This window comes from Schistocerca gregaria, chromosome X (genome assembly GCF_023897955.1).
Source record: "Schistocerca gregaria isolate iqSchGreg1 chromosome X, iqSchGreg1.2, whole genome shotgun sequence".
Taxonomy (NCBI): domain Eukaryota; kingdom Metazoa; phylum Arthropoda; class Insecta; order Orthoptera; family Acrididae; genus Schistocerca; species Schistocerca gregaria.
Window position 1 is genome coordinate 804428255 of NC_064931.1, and position 19438 is coordinate 804447692.

The 19438-nt window shown below is 42.5% G+C and overlaps 1 protein-coding gene across 1 annotated transcript in view; it reads right to left on the reverse strand.

The window, feature by feature from the left end:
* Positions 1–19438, reverse strand: part of LOC126298331 (dynein axonemal heavy chain 7-like) — a 1150327-nt gene that overhangs the window by 15039 nt on the left and 1115850 nt on the right. The window contains exon 57 of the mRNA XM_049989626.1: positions 9663–9892. Coding sequence (XP_049845583.1) covers positions 9663–9892 — 230 coding nt within the window. The remainder of the gene's footprint in view (positions 1–9662; positions 9893–19438) is intronic.

The window sequence follows — 19438 nt, forward strand, 5'->3', positions numbered from 1 at the left end:
TATGCATTTAATTTATGGCGAGGCAAAATGTGTTTCGAGGGCAGCTGTACGAATTTATCGAGAAGGCTTCCCACAATGACGACTTCCTGCACGAAAGACATCTGCTGCTGCCCACCAAAGGTTTGCGTCATTGCAATTATCTACTTGTATGCGATTATTATGCATTTACATCTTAATATAGTGCAGTAGTTATACGCACCTTTGTAAATTTTCATCCATATGCGAAACCTATCTTCTGTTCTGATATGCTTTCCATTTTTGTTACATCATGACAGAATACAATTGACGAGTGCGTATTTAATTTCCTTAGATTGAGAGATACTGACTCTTCACTGCCCCGCGCAGAAGGCAGAGGCCCACAACGCGCCGATAGTACATTGCAAGCTGAGGAAAGAATTCTGGACCGCATCCAGGAGGATCCTTCTCAGAGTACTAGAAGCATCATCCGCCACACTGTCGTTCATCCCACTTTGCAAGAGGAGCGTCTGCGGCCTCACCACATTCAACGCGTACAAACATTGGAAGAACAAGATTTCCCTCCACGACGTGAATTCTCAGAGTGATTTTTGTTACACAGTGCGCAACATGATTTTGTCAACAAAATACTCGTCACAGATGAAGCGTGTTTCACTCGCGACCGAATAACTAATTTCCTAACATGCACACGTGGAGTGTACACAATCCTCGCCACGTAGTGGCAACACATTTTCAGCGACGATTTTCCGTAAATGTGTGGGCAGGTATGCTCTATAATTACATTATTGGGCCCTATGTTTTACCTGCACGTTCGACTGGTAACTATTACCGAATGTTTCTAGACAAAACATTGTTACCAACGTTGTTAGAATACATTCCGTTAGGCATATGTCGTAACATGTGGTTCCTCCACGATGGTGCTCCACTCCACATTGGTCACAGAGTACGCAGATTTTTGGATAGTCGATTTACAGAGCGATGGATCGGGCGTTCGGTTCCACGTCGATGGTCAGCACGCAGCCCTGATTGAAATCCACTGAATTTTTACTTTTGGGGCCATATGAAGGAACTTGTTTATGCTGAGCCAGTAAATAATGTGGACGAATTGACGCAGAAGATTTTAGATGCTGCCAATACCATAGAGGCCAATGTGCATGTGAGTGAACGAGTGCGACGAAACTGGGTTCGCCGTAATGAAGCATGTGTAGAAGCGAATGGTGGTCACTTCGAACATTTATTGTAGTATTGGTGTAAGAGGAAACGAAGTACAGGGCAATGGGTTTTCTTTTCGTTACGATGTTGTTGTACAGAAGGAAAATAATGTGAATTTACTATTCGTTATGGCATTGCCTTAAAAAGGTGAAACAGTTGATTGTAATTAATGAACAACTATCTACTTGGTGATTGATTGAATTTGTACTAATGGAAATACATTGTGTTTCATATTAGCTTGTCATTACTACTACGACCTTCGTTATCGACTTGTTGAGACACAGACTGGTTGTATTCAATTCACGTAAAGCGAATTACACATTCTTGACAACCCAAAAACCGTTTACATTCCTTTTTTCGGTACCACCTGATTATCACACCTCGTCGTTGTACACGTCTAATGATTTCAATCCCCTGGTCGGCTCGTTGCCTATCTCTGGCCGCTCCGTCATTGTAGGCAATAAGCTCGGTACGCCGTGTACTGTCGGTTGACTACGTAAACAGAAATGCGTATACTATCCATCCTACGAATATTGGGTTTTAATAATACAAAAATAAAGTACATGATACAAGAAAATGTCATTAGACTTTTTTGTCAAGCACACCGAGATGTACCATCTGTATAATTTTGGCTCCTTATACCGTTTACACCCTGTATAGTGCTGTCAGGCGTTTTTCCCTAGAGAAAGTGATTTAAAAGTCAAAAAATGGCTCTGAGCATTATGGGACTTAACATCTGTGGTCATCAGTCCCCTAGAACTTAGAACTACTTAAACCTAAGTAACCTAAGGACATCACACACATCCATGCCCGAGGCAGGATTCGAACCTGCGACCGTAGCAGTCGCGCTGCTCCGGACTGAGCGCCTAGAGCCGCTAGACCACCGCAGCCGGCTTTAAAAGCCAATATTATTCCAGTTTTTAACAGGGTATGAAGTGAAATTTTTTATTACTATTTACAAGCCATCATTTGCCTTCCAAATTATTAAAAATACTCCATATTGTTTGGGTACCTTTGATACACGTTGTTCTTTTGTTTCACATTAAATCAAACAATGGGTACTCCATGTTGGAATATTGACAACATAAGGAAAAGGTAGATTGCTTCTGACTGTAAAATTTGCACAGTTACGTACAGACAGGCACAACAAAAGACTATTACACATTTAGCTTTCAGCCAAAGCCCCCTTCAGGAAAGAAAACAGATACACATTCATTCACAAAAGCAAGCACTTGTCACACACACATGACCACTTTCTCTTGCAGCTCACACCGGAATGCAACTATCAGGTAGAACGAAATCAGCAACGTGAAGTGGGCAGAGAAGGGGAATGCAGAGAGAGATATGAGTGCTGTCTTGTGGAATGCGCAGGGTCTAGACCACGAACAGACAGTGAGGGGGAGGGTGGGGGGTAGGGGTGAGGGAAAATGGAGAGCAAAAAAGAAGAGGAGAAGGAAAGGGAAAGGATGGTAATGTGCATTGCCTGGGAGCTGCACACAGAGAGGGTAAGGGGATGAGAATAGATAGAAGGTCATAGTCAAAGGGTGTGGAAGCTTTTGAAACTGTTGGATAGAGGATGCAGGGGCATTAGGTTACAGTTAAGTTGAGACCAGGATAATCTCAAGAACAGAGAATCTGTTGTAAGGATAAATCCCATATGGTAGTTCAGAAAAGATGGTAGTGGAGGGGAGTATGCATATGGTATTCCCGGGTTCCCAACCTATGGTGGGATAGGTTAAGCCTGTGACGGGGCTGGAATAGGAAGTGTTGGACGGATGGATTGGGCAGGTCTTGCACCTCAGTCTTTCACAGGGATATGATCCCTGTGGCAAGGGGTTGGGATTGGAAGTGGCATGGGGATGGAATAGGCTGTTGTGGGTGTTGGGTGGATGCCAGAACAAAACTTCAGGAGGGGTGGGATGGATTTTGGGCAGAATGTCTGTAGTTTCAGGGCATGATGATAGATAATCAAAGCCCTGACAAAGGATATAGTTGAGTTGTTCTAGTCTGGCGTGGTACTGGGTGACAAAGGGGGCACTCCTTTGTAGCTGGTTCTTGGGGGTGGTAGGTATGTGGGGAAATGGCATGGTTGATTTGTTTGCAGACTAGGTCTGGGGTATAGTGTCTGTCTGTGAAGGCCTTGGTGAGAGCTTGAGCATTCTGCACCAGGGAGTTTCTGCCACTACAGATATTCTGTCCCCAGATGGCCATGTTTTATAGTAGGGTGTGGAAGGGATGACAGCTGTCAAAATGCTGTTACTGTTTGTGCGTTTAATATGGACAGAGGTGTAAATGGAGCCATCAGAGAGGAGGAGGTGAACTTTGGGTTGAGGTGAACTTTGGGTTAACCTGATGATCAGGTGTCTTGGCCCTGGTCCAGATCACCAAGAAATCATCTATGAACCTGAATCAGGCTAAGGATTTGGCATTTTGGGAGGCTAGGAAAGTCTCCTCTAGATGTTTCAAAAACAGGTTGGCAAATGAGGGTGCCATTCAGGTGCCTATGGTTGTGCTGAATATTTGTTTGTATACCTTAACAGTGCAGTGGGTTTGGAGTTTGAAAGATGCTGGGAAAGATAGTGTTCAACAGAAGTAAGACTACGGGCATGAGAGATGTTAGTGCAGGGAAGTGGCATCAACAGTGTTGAGTAGGGAACCAGAAGGTAAAGGGCTTGGGAAGGTGGAGAGTAGGTGAGGGAAGTGGTTGGCGTCTTTGACATCAGGCTAGATTACAGGTAACTGATTGGAGGTGTTGGTCAATGAGGGCCAAAGTTCTTTCAGTTGGGGCCCAGTAACCAGCAACAATGGGGTTCCAGGATTGTTGGCTTTGTGGATTTTGTGAAGCATGTAGAAGTTGTGTCTGTCAGTGGATGTCATGATGGTGTGGGGGGGAAATGGATTCAAGGGGTTTAAGCAGGAATTTGAGATTACGTTGGACATCTGGGATGGGAACACTCTGGCAGAATTTATAGGTGAAGCAGTCAGATAACTGGCAGAGGCTTCCACCAGGCAGTCACTGTGATTCATAACGACAGTGGTGGAAAATTTGTCTGTAGGTAGGATGATTAGGTCAGGAGTTTTTTTGAGGTTGTGTATGGCTGGCCCTTCTTCTTCTGAAAGGTTGCTGTTCTGAAGAAGGGATTTGGGGAAGGAAGATGAGGCCACATTGAAGGTAAGGCATTCCTGGAAGGTGACCAGGGGATGGTTGGTGGGGGGGATCAAGATTGGTCGTGGTATTAACTCAAAAGGCAGGGGTCAAAGTTGGGATCAGGTTGGATTTGGCTGGCAGGACTGGTGGCAAAGAAGTGTTTCCAATGTAGGGATCAGGAAAAGGAGAATAGGTTTCTTACGAATCCAGTGTGGTTAATTTGAGGTTAGGGCTAAAAGAGAGGCCTTTGAATAGAACTGAAGCTTCTATGGGCCTTAGGGTTTTGCTGGAAAGGCTAGCAATAGTGAATAGTGTTCTAGTTCTGGGGATGTTTCAGATCTCAATTTAGTGGAGTTTTGGTATGGGGTTTGATGGGATGTGACAAGTTGAAAAGGTCATCTAGGCAGGAGCTGGGTGCTATGAGGGGGTTGACAAGGAGGAAAACTCTGGATAGGACAGGCTTTGGATACTGGTGCTATGAAGTGGCAGTAGGATGTCAGCAGGTTGGATAACTTATGGAGGTGGTGTCTGGAAAGCTCCTCCAGTTCCTGGAGAACAAGGGATTCAGTTTCAGAGATATGATGTATGTAGCAGGATTGCACATTACCAGAAACTTGTGGAGTGAACAGAGATGGTTATGGAATGGCTGTGCCATAAATACTTGTTTTTGCAGTATCAGGTTTGCGAGGGCCAGGGACTGGTGGAATCTGAAAAGATGAAGGTCCTTGTGAAAGTAGGGGTGGGACACAGAGAAAGGAATTTCTATGGTTAGGCTATTGGGGAAAATGGGGGGGGGGGCCTTGCGTGCTTCCATGATTTAGGCATAATTGAAACAGGATGTGGCACTGCGTTTTAGCCAGGGAAAGGGATACTTTTTTGGACTGGTGCAGAAAGACGGAACAGGGGTCCACTTTGAATGATGCGGAAATGGGCAAATGACAGTGTTTTACAGTTGTGAGGGGAGCTGGATAACAGAAAAGAGACGTAAAAGAACATAAATACACATTAAAAAAAAGATCAACAGATAAGTAAAAATACGCAAAAATGAGCGAAACTACATAAAAATACGCACAAATACGTTAAAAAAATGTACAGAAACGTGACAGAAAAGGAATGGATGTGGTACAGGATTATGCATGTGTTGGAATAAGAGAAGAAAGTGTGCAAGGGGATTGGTTAGGTCAAGGGTCACAAGTTTTTGTGGCATAGGTAGGTGTGAAAAATAAAATGCAGACCTATGTAAGGATGAGAAAGGAATAGGGATCAATAGCAATAATTATAATTTTAAGAATTTGGAGCCTCATATGCTTCGTCAACAATACATGTGGTCATGTAACCATGTGTTGTGTGTGCATTAGATCATTCTCACAGGGTGGCTCAGAAATACTTGTGGTTTTCAAGGTGGGGAATAAGCATAAGAAAGAAGAGAAAGAATGGACATTGAGAAGGTTAACACTATAGAGAATAGTAACACACGAAGTCATCACAAGCCAATCTGTGGTACAACATGTAGCTGAACATAAAATGCATGGGTTCAATGGCTACTTCACAACCTGGGCCATCTGCATTCTCTGCTACACCACCAGCTTTTGTGAACTGCACATATGGGAGCTATCCTTACAACACATTCTCCACTCCTGAAATTATCCTGGCCTTCAGCCTTTGGTAACCTACTATCTCTACACCCTCCACACAACATCTTCCCCCTCTGTCCTATCATCTCCTCCCTATTCTCGTCCTCTCACCCTCATTGTGTACCAATCGCAGCCAATGCACCTGCCCATCTTCCCCCTCTCCTACTCCTCTCCTTTTTTACCATCTGTTTCCTCTCCCCTCCCTTTCCCCTCTCTGCCTGCAACGTCATTATACTGTACCTGTTGGCAATCTAGTTTGTGCACAATCTACCAGACAGCACTCTTATCTCCCTCCACCCATACTCTGCCATCCATTCCCCTTCCCTGCCCCTCCAGGCTGCTGTTTCCATTCTACGTGACAGCAGCATTCTGGTCAGTGCTGCCGGAGATGGCAGTCACATGTGTGTGAGATGTGCTTGTTTGTGTGAATGAATGCGTGTGCATTTCCTTTTCTGAAAGCCACAAGCTAAATGTGTTTCTATTTCTTCATTAGATATGTCTGCATCTCAATGTGTCATCTTTACAGTGAGTAGTACACTATCTTTTCCTTATTTTCTTTCATACAAACATGCAGTTGTACACACTATACATATTTACCAACAATTTCATTGATACACTTAAAAACAATACTTCTATTTTGACTCAATGATTAACATTTTAGAAGAATAAAAGAATAGAATGTTACATATGAGTTAATATTACACAAATGAGAGCTGGCATAAGCAATTTTAACATAGTTCATAATATTTCTTTTAAAGTTTAATTCATTTTGTCTTTATTTTAAAAAATTTCAGAATGTTTTTGAGAAACATTGGTCTGCAGAAATGTTCTATGCCTTTAGATTCATAAGATTAAATTACTGACTGTAGGTGAGTAAGTAGTCTGGAGTGGGCAGTTGTACAAAAGGGTCTGACACAAGAGTCAAAACTGTGAGGTCATGAGAAATGCATGGACCACAGCAGTGAGATTTATTTAAATGAAGGAGCTGTCAAAACTATCAAGGTAACACTAAGGGATTAATACACTGAAGGGCCACAGAAACCGGTACACCTGCGTAATATCGTGTAGGGCCCCCACGAGCATGTAGAAGTGCTGCAACATGACATAACAGGGACTTGGCTAATGTCTGAAGTATTGCTGGAGGGAACTGACAGCATGAATCCTGCAGGGCTGTCCATTAATCCATATGAGAGCGAGGGGCTGGAGATCTCTTCTGAACAGCATGTTGTAAGGCATCCCTGATATTCTCTACAATGTTAATGTCTGGGGAGTTTGGTGGCCAGAAGAAGTGTTCAAATTCAGAAGTGTTCCTGGAGCCACTCTCTAGTAATTCTGGACATGTGAGCTGCCACATTGTCCTGCTGGAATTGCCCAAGTCTGTTGGAATGCACAATGGACATGAATGGATGCAGGTGATCAGACAGGATGCTTACATATGTGTCACCTGTCAGAGTCATATCTAGATATGTTATGTGCCGCATATCACTCCAACTGCATGTGACCCACACCATTACAGAGCCTCCACCAGCTTGAGCAGTCCCCTGCTGACATGCAGGATCCATGGATTCATGAGGTTGTCTCCATACCCACACATGTCCATCCGCTTGATATAATTTGAAATGAGAGTCATACAACCAGGTAACATGTTTCCAGTCATCAACAGTCCAATTTCGGTGTTGGTGGGCCCGGGTAAGGCATAAAGCTTTGTGTCATGCAGTCATTAAGGGTACATGAGTGGGCCTTCATCTCCTAAAGCCCATATCGATGATGTTTCATTGAATGGTTCACAAGCTGACATTTGTTGATGGCCCAGCATTGAAATCTGCAGCAATTTGTGGATGGTTGCAATTCTGTCACATTGAATGATTCTCTTCAGTTGTTATTGCTCCCATTCTTGCAGGGTGTTTTTCCAGCCACAGCAACATCAGAGATTTGATGTTATACCAGACGAAATGGCTGTACAGGAAAATCCTCACTTCATCGTTACCCCAGAGATGCTGTGTGCTGCACCAAATATAACGCCAAAGTCAAACTCACTTAAATCTTTATAGCCTGCCATTGTAGTAGCAGTAGCCAATTTAACAACTGTGCCAGACACTTGTTGTCGTATATAAGTGTTACTGACTGCAACGCCATATTCTGCCTTTTTATACATCACTGTATTTGAATACACATGCCTATACCAGTTTCTGTGGCACTTCAGTGGAGACTGATGTTGTGAAATTGAATTAAGAAGCAGAAATTGATCTAAACTGTGAAACGTTATGGATGTTTGGACTGCATGAATCCCAATATTTGAATTTGTGTTAATGAGAGAATAACTGTTTAAGTTGAATACAGAAGTAAAGTGATTTATGGGAACTATAGCAATAGGAACATGAAATTGAAACTAAACTCTGTCCAAACAGGCCTTGGAATGCCCAATAGTACTGACCAACTGTCTTGTAATCCTCAGCCTACCGGCATCAAACGGTTCAAATGGCTCTGAGAGAGACTACAACTGGTCATTCATTGACATTGGTGCTTATGCCGGCCAGAATCCTATGATTTTCGTGCACATGTAGAATCAGTGGTTCCAGGAGGACCATATCCAGTATTACACAGGGTTTTAATGGCCATGCATTACTAATGTTTGATAGGAGAGACATACTGATTGGTCAACAATGCAGTATCACATTGCCATGTCACACATCTTGAGTCAGGAAACAAGACGGTTTGCAGCAAGATGAGTATCCACTGGGCACCATGGATTGTATCACAGTGACTGTTATAGCAGCTACACTCGATGTGGCAGCAAAAAGAGGTGCATCTGAGCTTGTGCGCCCAATTACTGCACTGGAAACACAGGAGTGACACCATAACATCTATTTGGAAGAGTGGTGTCTTTGCTGTATCCAGTGTTGTCTCTCTGCTGCCATGTCGGGAGAAGCCACAACAATGGTTACCATGCTGACAGTCCACAGAGCTCCAGAGGTCACTGCACTGTCAATGATGATACTTGTCTTGCTGTAAACAAGTCCATTTCCTGACTCAAGTTATGAGACATGGCTGTACATTCATGCACAGCTGAGTGAACAATCTGTCCACATTCTCAGGTACCAGTCACATGGAGCCATTGAGAACCTGCATTGCATTCAGTATGGCTCTCCTGAACTCATCTATTCCATGTTTGCATGACTGTCACAGAATCTGATAAATGTGAGTACCAATATTGTGAAATGAACCACATTCTTGATGGACTTTCCTACTGTTGCTGAGCTCTGGCATGTGCTGGTAATCATTTTTCCTATTTACACAATGCATAATACAATCTTCTTACAAGCAACCAACAATAATATGTGATTTCTGAATGAGAAATCCATTGGGTAATCTTTTCTCATATACAGAATGTAAATGGGCTTATGTAGTGCAGTTGCAGTGAAATGTTAATCATCTGCCTAGCCAAACATGCTAAACATCATGCCAATTTGACATTTGTTATTTCCTGACTTAATTGTATTACAATTTTAATGGCCAGCAGTACATTGCAATACTAAATGACATGCTGGAGTGTTACATGCAATAAAACACTGTCAGAAATCTAAGTAGTCTTAACCACCTGCCTATGGTGCTGCTACCTAGCAATTTCATTGTGAATACACAAAATATCATCAAATACCAAATATGGAGTACTGATTTAACAAAGTAATCACCTGATACAATCCCAACGAGCACCATCCAAAAACAATCCATATGTATAGACACCATCATCTGGAGCCTCATTCACAGAATAAACTGAAAGAACTTCAAAGTCAAAGTCCAACATGCAAATGTGAATGCCATGTTTTCTGGCATAATTTAACTTAATTGCACTAAGAAAGGCTTGAGTGAAGAAGAATCCTGGTAACCAAAAAGATGATGGTATTCCTTTTTCACACCAGTCCTGTAACACCAGTGAAACAAAGTTTTTGGATTAGACATTGTACTGTAAAAGTACTGTAAATTTTTGTTGATTAAGTGTGAAAGTCTCTTTTTAAGTACAACTTCCACAAGCTTCCAAATACGTGTAACATTGTACAATATTAAGAAACTCAGAGTGGAAAAAAATACCTATATGAAGCTACATGACCGGTGACCGAATAGAGGGAATTTTGAGCAGCAGATAGGCACATAGGGGTGAATGATTACCCACAGTCTACCATAGACAACTGTCATCCTTTCTTTTAGCTTTCAGTTTGGATCCTCTACCTGTGCTATCTTCTAGCTATATATCACAACATTCACCTGTTATGCCCCCTGCCTATTTGCAAAGGTGCCAGCAGCTGTATAGCGTGTATCTACACTTTTATGTCTCTCCTTACCGCGTCCCACACCACCTGCTATTACTTCACTTTTCTAACTTATCTGTGTTCAGCTGGTCCAACTGTCATCACTACTAGCAGCAACTAGGATGTAGCATTGGGAGAGAGAGTGGCTGTGTACGTATGAGCTTTAAATGATGGCAGCAACAAGAAAGTGCCTCCAGGGTCCATTCATAGACCCTTCTTTCCATCTGACCTATCATGTTGTTGTTGTTGTTTTCAGTCCTGAGGCTGGTTTGATGCAGCTCTACCTGCTACTCTATCCTGTGCAAGCTGCTTCATCTCCCAATACTTACTGCAACCTACATTCTTCTGAATCTGCTTAGTGTTTTCATCTCTTGGTCTCCCTCTACGATTTTTACCCTCCACGCTGACCTCCAATGCTAAATTGGTGATCCCTTGATGCCTCAGAACATGTCCTACCAACCAGTCCCTTCTTCTTGTCAAGTTGTGCCACAAAATCCTCTTCTCCCCAATTCTATTCAATATCTCCTCATTAGTTATGTGATCTACCCATCTAATCTTCAGCATTCTTCTGTAGACCACATTTCCAAAGCATCTATTCTTTTCTTGCCCATACTATTTATCGTCCATGTTTCACTTCCATACATGGCTACACTCCATACAAATACTTTCAGAAACGACTTCCTGACACTTAAATCTATACTCGATGTTAACAAATTTCTCTTCTTTATAAAAACTTTCCTTGCCATTGCCAGTGTACATTTTATATCCTCTCTACTTCGACCATCATCAGTTGTTTTGCTCCCCAAATAGCAAAACTCCTTTACTACTTTAAGTGTCTCATTTCCTAATCTAATTCCCTCAGCATCACCCGACTTAATTCGACTACATTCCATTATCCTCGTTTTGCTTTCGTTGATGTTCATCTTATATCCTCCTTTCAAGACACTGTCCATTCCGTTCAACTGCTCTTCCAAGTCCTTTGCTGTCTCTGACAGAATTACAATGTCATCGGCAAACCTCAACATCTTTATTTCTTTTCCATGGCCTTAATACCTACACCAAAGTTTTCTTTTGTTTCCTTTATTGCTTGCTCAATATACAGATTAAATAACATCGGGGACAGGCTACAACCCTGTCTCACTCCCTTCCCAACCACTGCTTCCCTTTCATGCCCCTTGACTCTTATAACTGCCATCTGGTTTCTGTAAAAATTTTAAATAACCTTTCGCTCCCTGTATTTTACCTCTGCCACCTTTAGAATTTGAAAGAGAGTATTCCATTCAACATTGTCAAAAGGTTTCTCTAAGTCTACAAATGCTAGAAATGTAGGTTTGCCTTTCCTTAATCTATTTTCCAAGATAAGTCGTAGGGTTAGTATTGCCTCACGTGTTCCAACATTTCTGCGGAATCCAAACTGATCTTCGCCGAGGTCGGCTTCTACCAGTTTTTCCACTCGTCTGTAAAGAATTCGCTTTAGTATTTTGCAGTCATGACTTATTAAACTGATAGTTCAGTAATTTTCACATCTGTCAACACATGCTCTCTTTGGGATTGGAATTATTACATTCTTCTTGAAGTCTGGGGGTATTACGTCTGTCTCATACATCTTGCTCACCAGATAGTAGAGTTTGGTCAGGACTGGCCCTCCCAAGGCCGTCAGTAGTTCCAATGGAATGTTGTCTACTCTCGGGGCCTTGTTTCGGCTCAGGTCTTTCAGTGCTCTGTCAAACTCTTCACGCAGTATTGTATCTCCCATTTCATCTTCATCTACACCCTCTTCCATTTCCATAATGTTGTCCTCAAGTACATCACCCTTGTATAGACCCTCTATATACTTCTTCCATCTTTCTGCTTTCCCTTCTTTGCTTAGAACTGGGTTTCCATCTGAGCTCTTGATATTCACACAAGTGGCTCTCTTTTCTCCAAAGGTCTCTTTAATATTCCTGTAGGCAGTATCTATCTTACCTCTAGTGAGATAACCCTCTACATCCTTACATTTGTCCTCTAGCCATCCCTGCTTAGCCATTTTGCACTTCCTGTTGATCTCATTTTTGAGACGTTTGTGTTCCTTTTTGCCTGCTTCATTTACTGAGTTTTTGTATTTTCTCCTTTCATCAATTAAATTCAATATTTCTTCTGTTACCCAAAGATTTCCACTAGCCCTCGTCTTTTTACCTACTTGATCCTCTGCTGCCTTCACTACTTCATCCCTCAGGTCTACGCATTCTTATTCTACTGTATTTCTTTCCCCCATTCCTGTCAATTGTTCCCTTATGCTCTCCCTGAAACTCTGTACCTCCTCTGGTTTAGTCAGTTTATCGAGGTCCCATCTCCTTAAATTCCCACCTTTTTGCAGTTTCTTCAGTTTTAGTCTACAGTTCATAACCAATAGATTGTGGTCAGTGTCCACATCTGCCCCTGGAAATGTCTTACAAATTAAAACCTGATTCCTAAATCTCTGTCTTACGATCATGTAATCTATCTGATACCTTCTAGTATCTCCAGGATTCTTCCATGTATACAACCTTCTTTTATGATTCTTGAACCAAGTGTTAGCTATGATTTAGTTATGCTCTGTGCAAAATTCTACCAGACGGCTTCCTCTTTCATTTCTCTCCCCCAATTCATATTCACCCACTATTTTCCTTCTCTCCCTTTCCCTACTCTCGAATTCCAGTCACCCATGACTATTAAATGTTCATCTCCCTTCACTACCTGAATAATATCTTTTGTCTCATCATACATTTAATAAATTTATTCATCATCTGCAGAGCTAGTTGGCATATAAACTTGTACTGCTGTAGTAGGTGTGGGCTTCGTATCTATCTTGGCCACAATAATGCGTTCACTATGTTGTTTGTAGTAGCTTACCCGCATTCGTATTTTCCTATTCATTATTAAACCTACTCCTGTGTTACCCCTATTTGATTTTGTGTTTATAACCCTGTAGTCACCTGACCAGAAGTCTTGTTCCTCCTGCCACCGAACTTCACTAATTCCCACTATATCTAACTTTAACCTATCCATTTCCCTTTTTAAATTTTCTAACCTACCTGCCCGTTTAAGGGATCTGACATTCCACGCTCCGACCCGTAGAACGCCTGTTTTCTTTCTCTTGATAATGACATCCTCTTGAGTAGTCCCCGCCCGGAGATCCGAATGGGGGACTATTTTACCTCCGGAATATTTTACCCAAGAGGATGCCATCATCATTTAATCATACAGTAAAGCTGCATGCCCTCGGGAAAAATTACGGCTGTAGTTTCCCCTTGCTTTCAGCCGTTCGCAGTACCAGCACAGCAAGGCTGTTTTGGTTATTGTTACAAGGCCAGATCAGTCAATCATCCAGACTGTTGCCCCTGCAACTACTGAAAAGGCTGCTGCCCCTCTTCAGGAACCACACATTTGTCTGACCTTTCAACATATACCCCTCCGTTGTGGTTGCACCTACGGTACGGCCATCTGTATCGCTGAGGCATGCAAGCCTCCCCACCAATGGCAAGGTCCATGGCTCATGGGGGGAGGTGACCTATCATATTGTGGAAAATAAGGGATTTTACAATGAGACATGTAATACAGGATAATGATATGTTGAAAGCATAATCACATTAGGTAGATAAGCTATAAAAGTAGTTGTTAATAATTATTGTTTCATGACAAAATGCTACGAAAATGTGTACAAAGAACTGTTACAACCCTTCAGCATTGACATGGAATGTAGTTAAGCTAAATGTATTGAATCTAATTAAAGACTACAACAAATTTGGTCCTGTGACAAAAGGTGTCATTCTTTATTGTATCTCCTCTATCTCACCTATCAGTACTACCAGGTAAGGTTCCAAGACTGATGAGCAATACCCAAGAATCCATCAGATAAGTGCTTTGTAAGGCACTTCTTTTGTGGATGAGTTACATTTCTTTAAGATTCTTCCTATGAATCTCAGTTTGGCATTTGTTCCTCTCACTATCTACATCTACATCTACATCTATACTCCGCAAGCCACCTGACGGTGTGTGGCGTAGGATACCCTGAGCACCTCAATCGGTTCTCCCTTCTATTCTAGTCTCGTATTGTTTGTGGAAAGAAGGATTGTCGGTATGCTTCTGTGTGGGCTCTAATCTCTCTGATTTTATCCTCATGGTCTCCTCGCGAGATATACGTAGGAGGGAGCAATATATTGCTTGACTCTTCAGTGAAGGTATGTTCTCGAAACTTTAACAAAAGCCCGTACCGAGCTACTGAGCGTCTCTCCTGCAGAGTCTTCCACTGTAGTTTATCTATCATCTCTGTAACGCTTTCGCGATTACTAAATGATCCTGTAACGAAGCGCGGTGGTCTTCGTTGGATCTTCTCTATCTCTTCTATCAACCCTATCTGGTACAGATCCCACACTGCTGAGCAGTATTCAAGCAGTTGGCGAACAAGCGTACTGTAACCTACTTCCTTTGTTTTCGGATTGCATTTCCTTAGGATTCTTCCAATGAATATCAGTCTGGCATCTGCTTTACCGACGATCAACTTTATATGATCATTCCATTTTAAATCACTCCTAATGGATACTCCCAGATAATTTATAGAATTAACTGCTTCCAGTTGCTGACCTGCTATATTGTAGCTAAATAATAAGGGATCTATCTTTCTATGTATTCGCAGCACATTACACTTGTCTACATTGAGGTTCAATTGCCATTCCCTGTATCATGCGTCAATTCGCTGCAAATCCTCGTGCATTTCAGTACAATTTTCCATTGTTACAACCTTTCGATACACCACAGCATCATCTGCAAAAAGCCTCAGTGACCTTCCGATGTCATCCACAAGGTCATTTATGTATATTGTGAATAGCAACGGTCCTATGACACTCCCCTGCGGCACACCTGAAATCACTCTTACTTCGGAAGACTTCTCTCCATTGAGAATGACATGCTGCGTTCTGTTATCTAGGAACTCCTCAATCGAATCACACATTTGGTCTGATAGTCCGTATGCTCTTACTTTGTTCATTAAACGACTGTGGGGAACTGTGTCAAACGCCTTGCGGAAGTCAAGAAACACGGCATCTACCTGGGAACCCGTGTCTATGGCCCTCTGAGTCTCATGGACGAATAGCGCGAGCTGGGTTTCACACGACCGTCTCTTTCGAACCCATGCTGATTCCTACAGAGTAGATTTCTAGTCTCCAGAAAAGTCATTAAACTCGAACATAATACGTGTTCTAAAATTCTACAACTGATCGACGTTAGAGATATAGGTCTACAGTTCTGCACATCTGTTCGACGTCCCTTCTTGAAAACGGGGATGACCTGTGCCCTTTTCCAATCCTTTGGAACGCTTCGCTCTTCTAGAGACCTACGGTACACCGCTGCAAGAAGGGGGGCAAGTTCCTTCGCGTACTTTGTGTAAAATCAAACTGGTATCCCATCAGGTCCAGCGGCCTTTCCTCTTTTGTGCGATTTTAATTGTTTCTCTATCCCTCTGTCGTCTATTTCGATATCTACCATTTTGTCATCTGTGCGACAATCTAGAGAAGGAACTACAGTGCAGTCTTCATCTGTGAAACAGCTTTGGAAGAAGACATTTAGTATTTCGACCTTTAGTCTGTCATCCTCTGTTTCAGTACCATTTTGGTCACAGAGTGTCTGGACATTTTGTTTTGATCCACCTACCGCTTTGACGCAAGACCAAAATTTCTCAGGATTTTCTGCCAAGCTAGTACATAGAACTTTACTTTCGAATTCACTGAACGCCTCTCGCATAGCCCTCCTCACACTACATTTCGCTTCGCGTAATTTTTGTTTGTCTGCAAGGCTTTGGCTATGTTTATGTTTGCTGTGAAGTTCCCTTTGCTTCCACATCAGTTTTCTAACTCGGTTGTTGTACCACGGTGGCTCTTTTCCATCTCTTACGATCTTGCTTGGCACATACTCATCTAACGCATATTGTACGATGGTTTTGAACTGATCCACTGATCCACTGATCCTCAACACTATCTGTACTTGAGACAAAACTTTTGTGTTGAGCCGTCAGGTACTCTGTAATCTGCTTTTTGTCACTTTTGCTAAACAGAAAAATCTTCCTATCTTTTTTAATACTCCTATTTACGGTAGAAATCATCGATGCAGTAACCGCTTTATGATCGCTGATTCCCTGTTCTGCATTAACTGTTTCAAATAGTTCGGGTCTGTTTGTCACCAGAAGGTCTAATATGTTATCATCACGAGTCGGTTCTCTGTTTAACTGCTCAAGGTAGTTTGCAGATAAAGCACTTTCACTGAATTCTTTGTCCCTGCCACCTGTTATGAATGTTTGAGTCTCCCAGTCTATATTTGGCAAATTAAAATCTCCACCCAGAACTCTAACGTGGTGGGGAAATCTACTCGAAATAGTTTCCAAATTATTCTTCAGGTGCTCAGCGACAACAGCTCCTGAGCCCGGGGGCCTATAGAGACATCCAATTACCATGTCTGAGCCTGCTTTAACCGTGACCTTCACCCAAATCATTTCACATTTCGGATGTCCGTCAATTTCCTTCGATACTATTGCACTTATTATCGCTATGAACACGCCTCCCCCTTCACTGTTCAGCCTGTCTCTGCGGTATACATTCCAATCTGAGTTTAGGATTTCATTACTGTTTACGTCTGGTTTCAGCCAACTTTCTGTCCCTAGTACTATATGGGCGTTATGACCGTTTATTAATGAGAGCAGTTCTGGGACCTTTCTATAGACGCTCCTGCAGTTTACTATTAGCACGTTAATATTGTTATTCCCTGTTGCATTTTGCCTACTCCTACGTCGCCGCGTCTCAGGAGGCGTCTTGTCGGGCCTAGGGAGGGAATTCTCTAACCTAAAAAACCCCCATGTGCTCTCCACAGGTACTCCGCTACCCTTGTAGCCGCTTCCGGCGTGTAGTACACGCCTGACCTATTCAGGGGGACCCTACGTTTCTCCACCCGATAGCGGAGGTCGAGAAATTTGCACCCCAGCTCTACGCAGAATCGTCTGAGCCTCTGGTTTAAGCCTTCCACTCGGCTCCAAACCAGAGGACCGCGATCTGGGAACGATACTACAAATAGTTAGCTCAGACTCCACCCGCGAGCGAGGCTTTCCGCCTTCACCAATTCCGCCAACCGCCTGTACGAACTGAGGATGACCTCTGAACCCAGACGGCAGGAGTCATTGGTGCCGACATGAGCAACAATTTGCAGTCGGGTGCACCCAGTGCTCTCTGTCGCTGCCGGTAGGGCCTCCTCCACATCTCGGATGAGACCCCCCAGCAAGCAGACAGAGTGAACACTGGCCTTCTTTCCCGACCTTTCCGTTATTTCCCTAAGGGGCTCCATCACCCGCCTAACGTTGGAGCTCCCAATAACTAATTTGTTGTATGTGATCATTCTACTGAAGGTTGCTCCAGATAGTTACTCATAAGTATTTTATGGTAATACTGCTTCTAGAAATTTGTCATCAAAAGTCCATTTGTATATAAGTGGATTTGTTTTCCTGTGTATGCACAATCAGTTGTACATTAGTGGATTTCTTTTTCTGCATATGCACAATATGTTACACTTATTTATGTTTAGGGTCATTGTCAGAGCCTGCGCCATTAATGTATCATCTGCAGGTCTTGCTGTGAACTGATACTGGCTTCTGGCATTTCTGATTTCTTACAGACAACCATATCATCTATGAACAGTCTTGAGGAGCTTCCAACACTATCTGCTAGATCAGTTCTGTACATTGTAAACAGTAACAGTACTGTCACACTTCCTTGGAGTACTCTGGAAACTATCTTTGCATCTGTCAATTTTATTTCATTAAGAGTGGCATGTTGAGTTCTGTCTGTAAGGAACTCTTGAATTCAATGGCAAATCTGGTCTTATACATGGTGAACTCTTTTTTTATTTCAATAAACAACAGAGTGGGGTGGCATCAAATGCCTTCCTGAAGTCAAGGAACATGACATCACCCCAAGTGCCACTGACTACAGCACTATGGATCTCATGGAGAAACAGAGTGAACTCAGATTTGCAAGATCTGTATTTGCCAAATCCATGACAATTTTTGTAGAGGAGATTTTCATTCTCCAAAAATTTTATAATTCTTGAATATAAAATATGTTACATAATTCTATAATAGATTGAGGATATATGCCTATAGTTATGTGCATCTGTCCTATGACCCTTTATGCAAACAGGAATAACATGTGCTTTTTCTAGTAACTATGCACTCTTCATTGCTCCAGCAAACTATGCTAAATTGCTGCCAGAAGGGTAGCCAATTCTTTTGGATAATGTTTGTAGAATATTACAGGTATCTCATCTGGTTCTGATACCTTTCCAGTACTAAGCAATTATAGTTGTTTTTCTATTACATGATCAGCTATCTACCATTTTGACATTCATATGATGATTGAAAGGAGGGGCCGTATTATGATCGACCAAACTCTCTTAGGCTTTGTTATGTCCGCACTATAACACAACAAATATTCCGTGATAACCAAATTTATTTGACCTTCTGTCACTCAAAACAAAACTTAAGTTCGACTATACAACACTTCGCTTACGGTAGCGCCAAGGAGAAAACAGAGTATCAAGTAGAGAATACAACTCCAAACCACTGCCAACCAGTCGATAGCGACGCGTCTCAAGTTTCCAGCCAGGGTGGCCACAGTACGGTTCGGTCGTCGTGAATCCAGCAGCCGGGTAGTAACACTGTCATCGGCGAAGATTGAACTGGTTAAACGGGTTCAGGGAGCTCGCTTAAATCCGCAGGTCTGGCCAATCAGAGTGTTGGTAGATGGCACCTTTATACAGTTGCTCACTCTGGTGGCAAGGACAGCTCCGCCAGGGTAATCCGTGTCGATAGTAGTATGTACGCTTCCCCTAACCCCGCGACGACGAGTTCACTTGCGCCAGTTGTCGACATCGTGTGTGGCGCCAGCGGTACTCGCTGTGTGCCGAACATGTTGTAGCAAGCCGCTCCGAGTGATGTGCGGTGGCGAATACGACAGCCTTTTAGTTAGATTGGATAAAAACTAGATTTATCTTTGTATTGGACAATATGACATGTATTTGTGTTCTTTAGTAATTACTATGGTGTTGGGATTTATATTTTATGTATTCTATGTTTAATGAGTAAATTATCTCCTCAAAGTAATTTT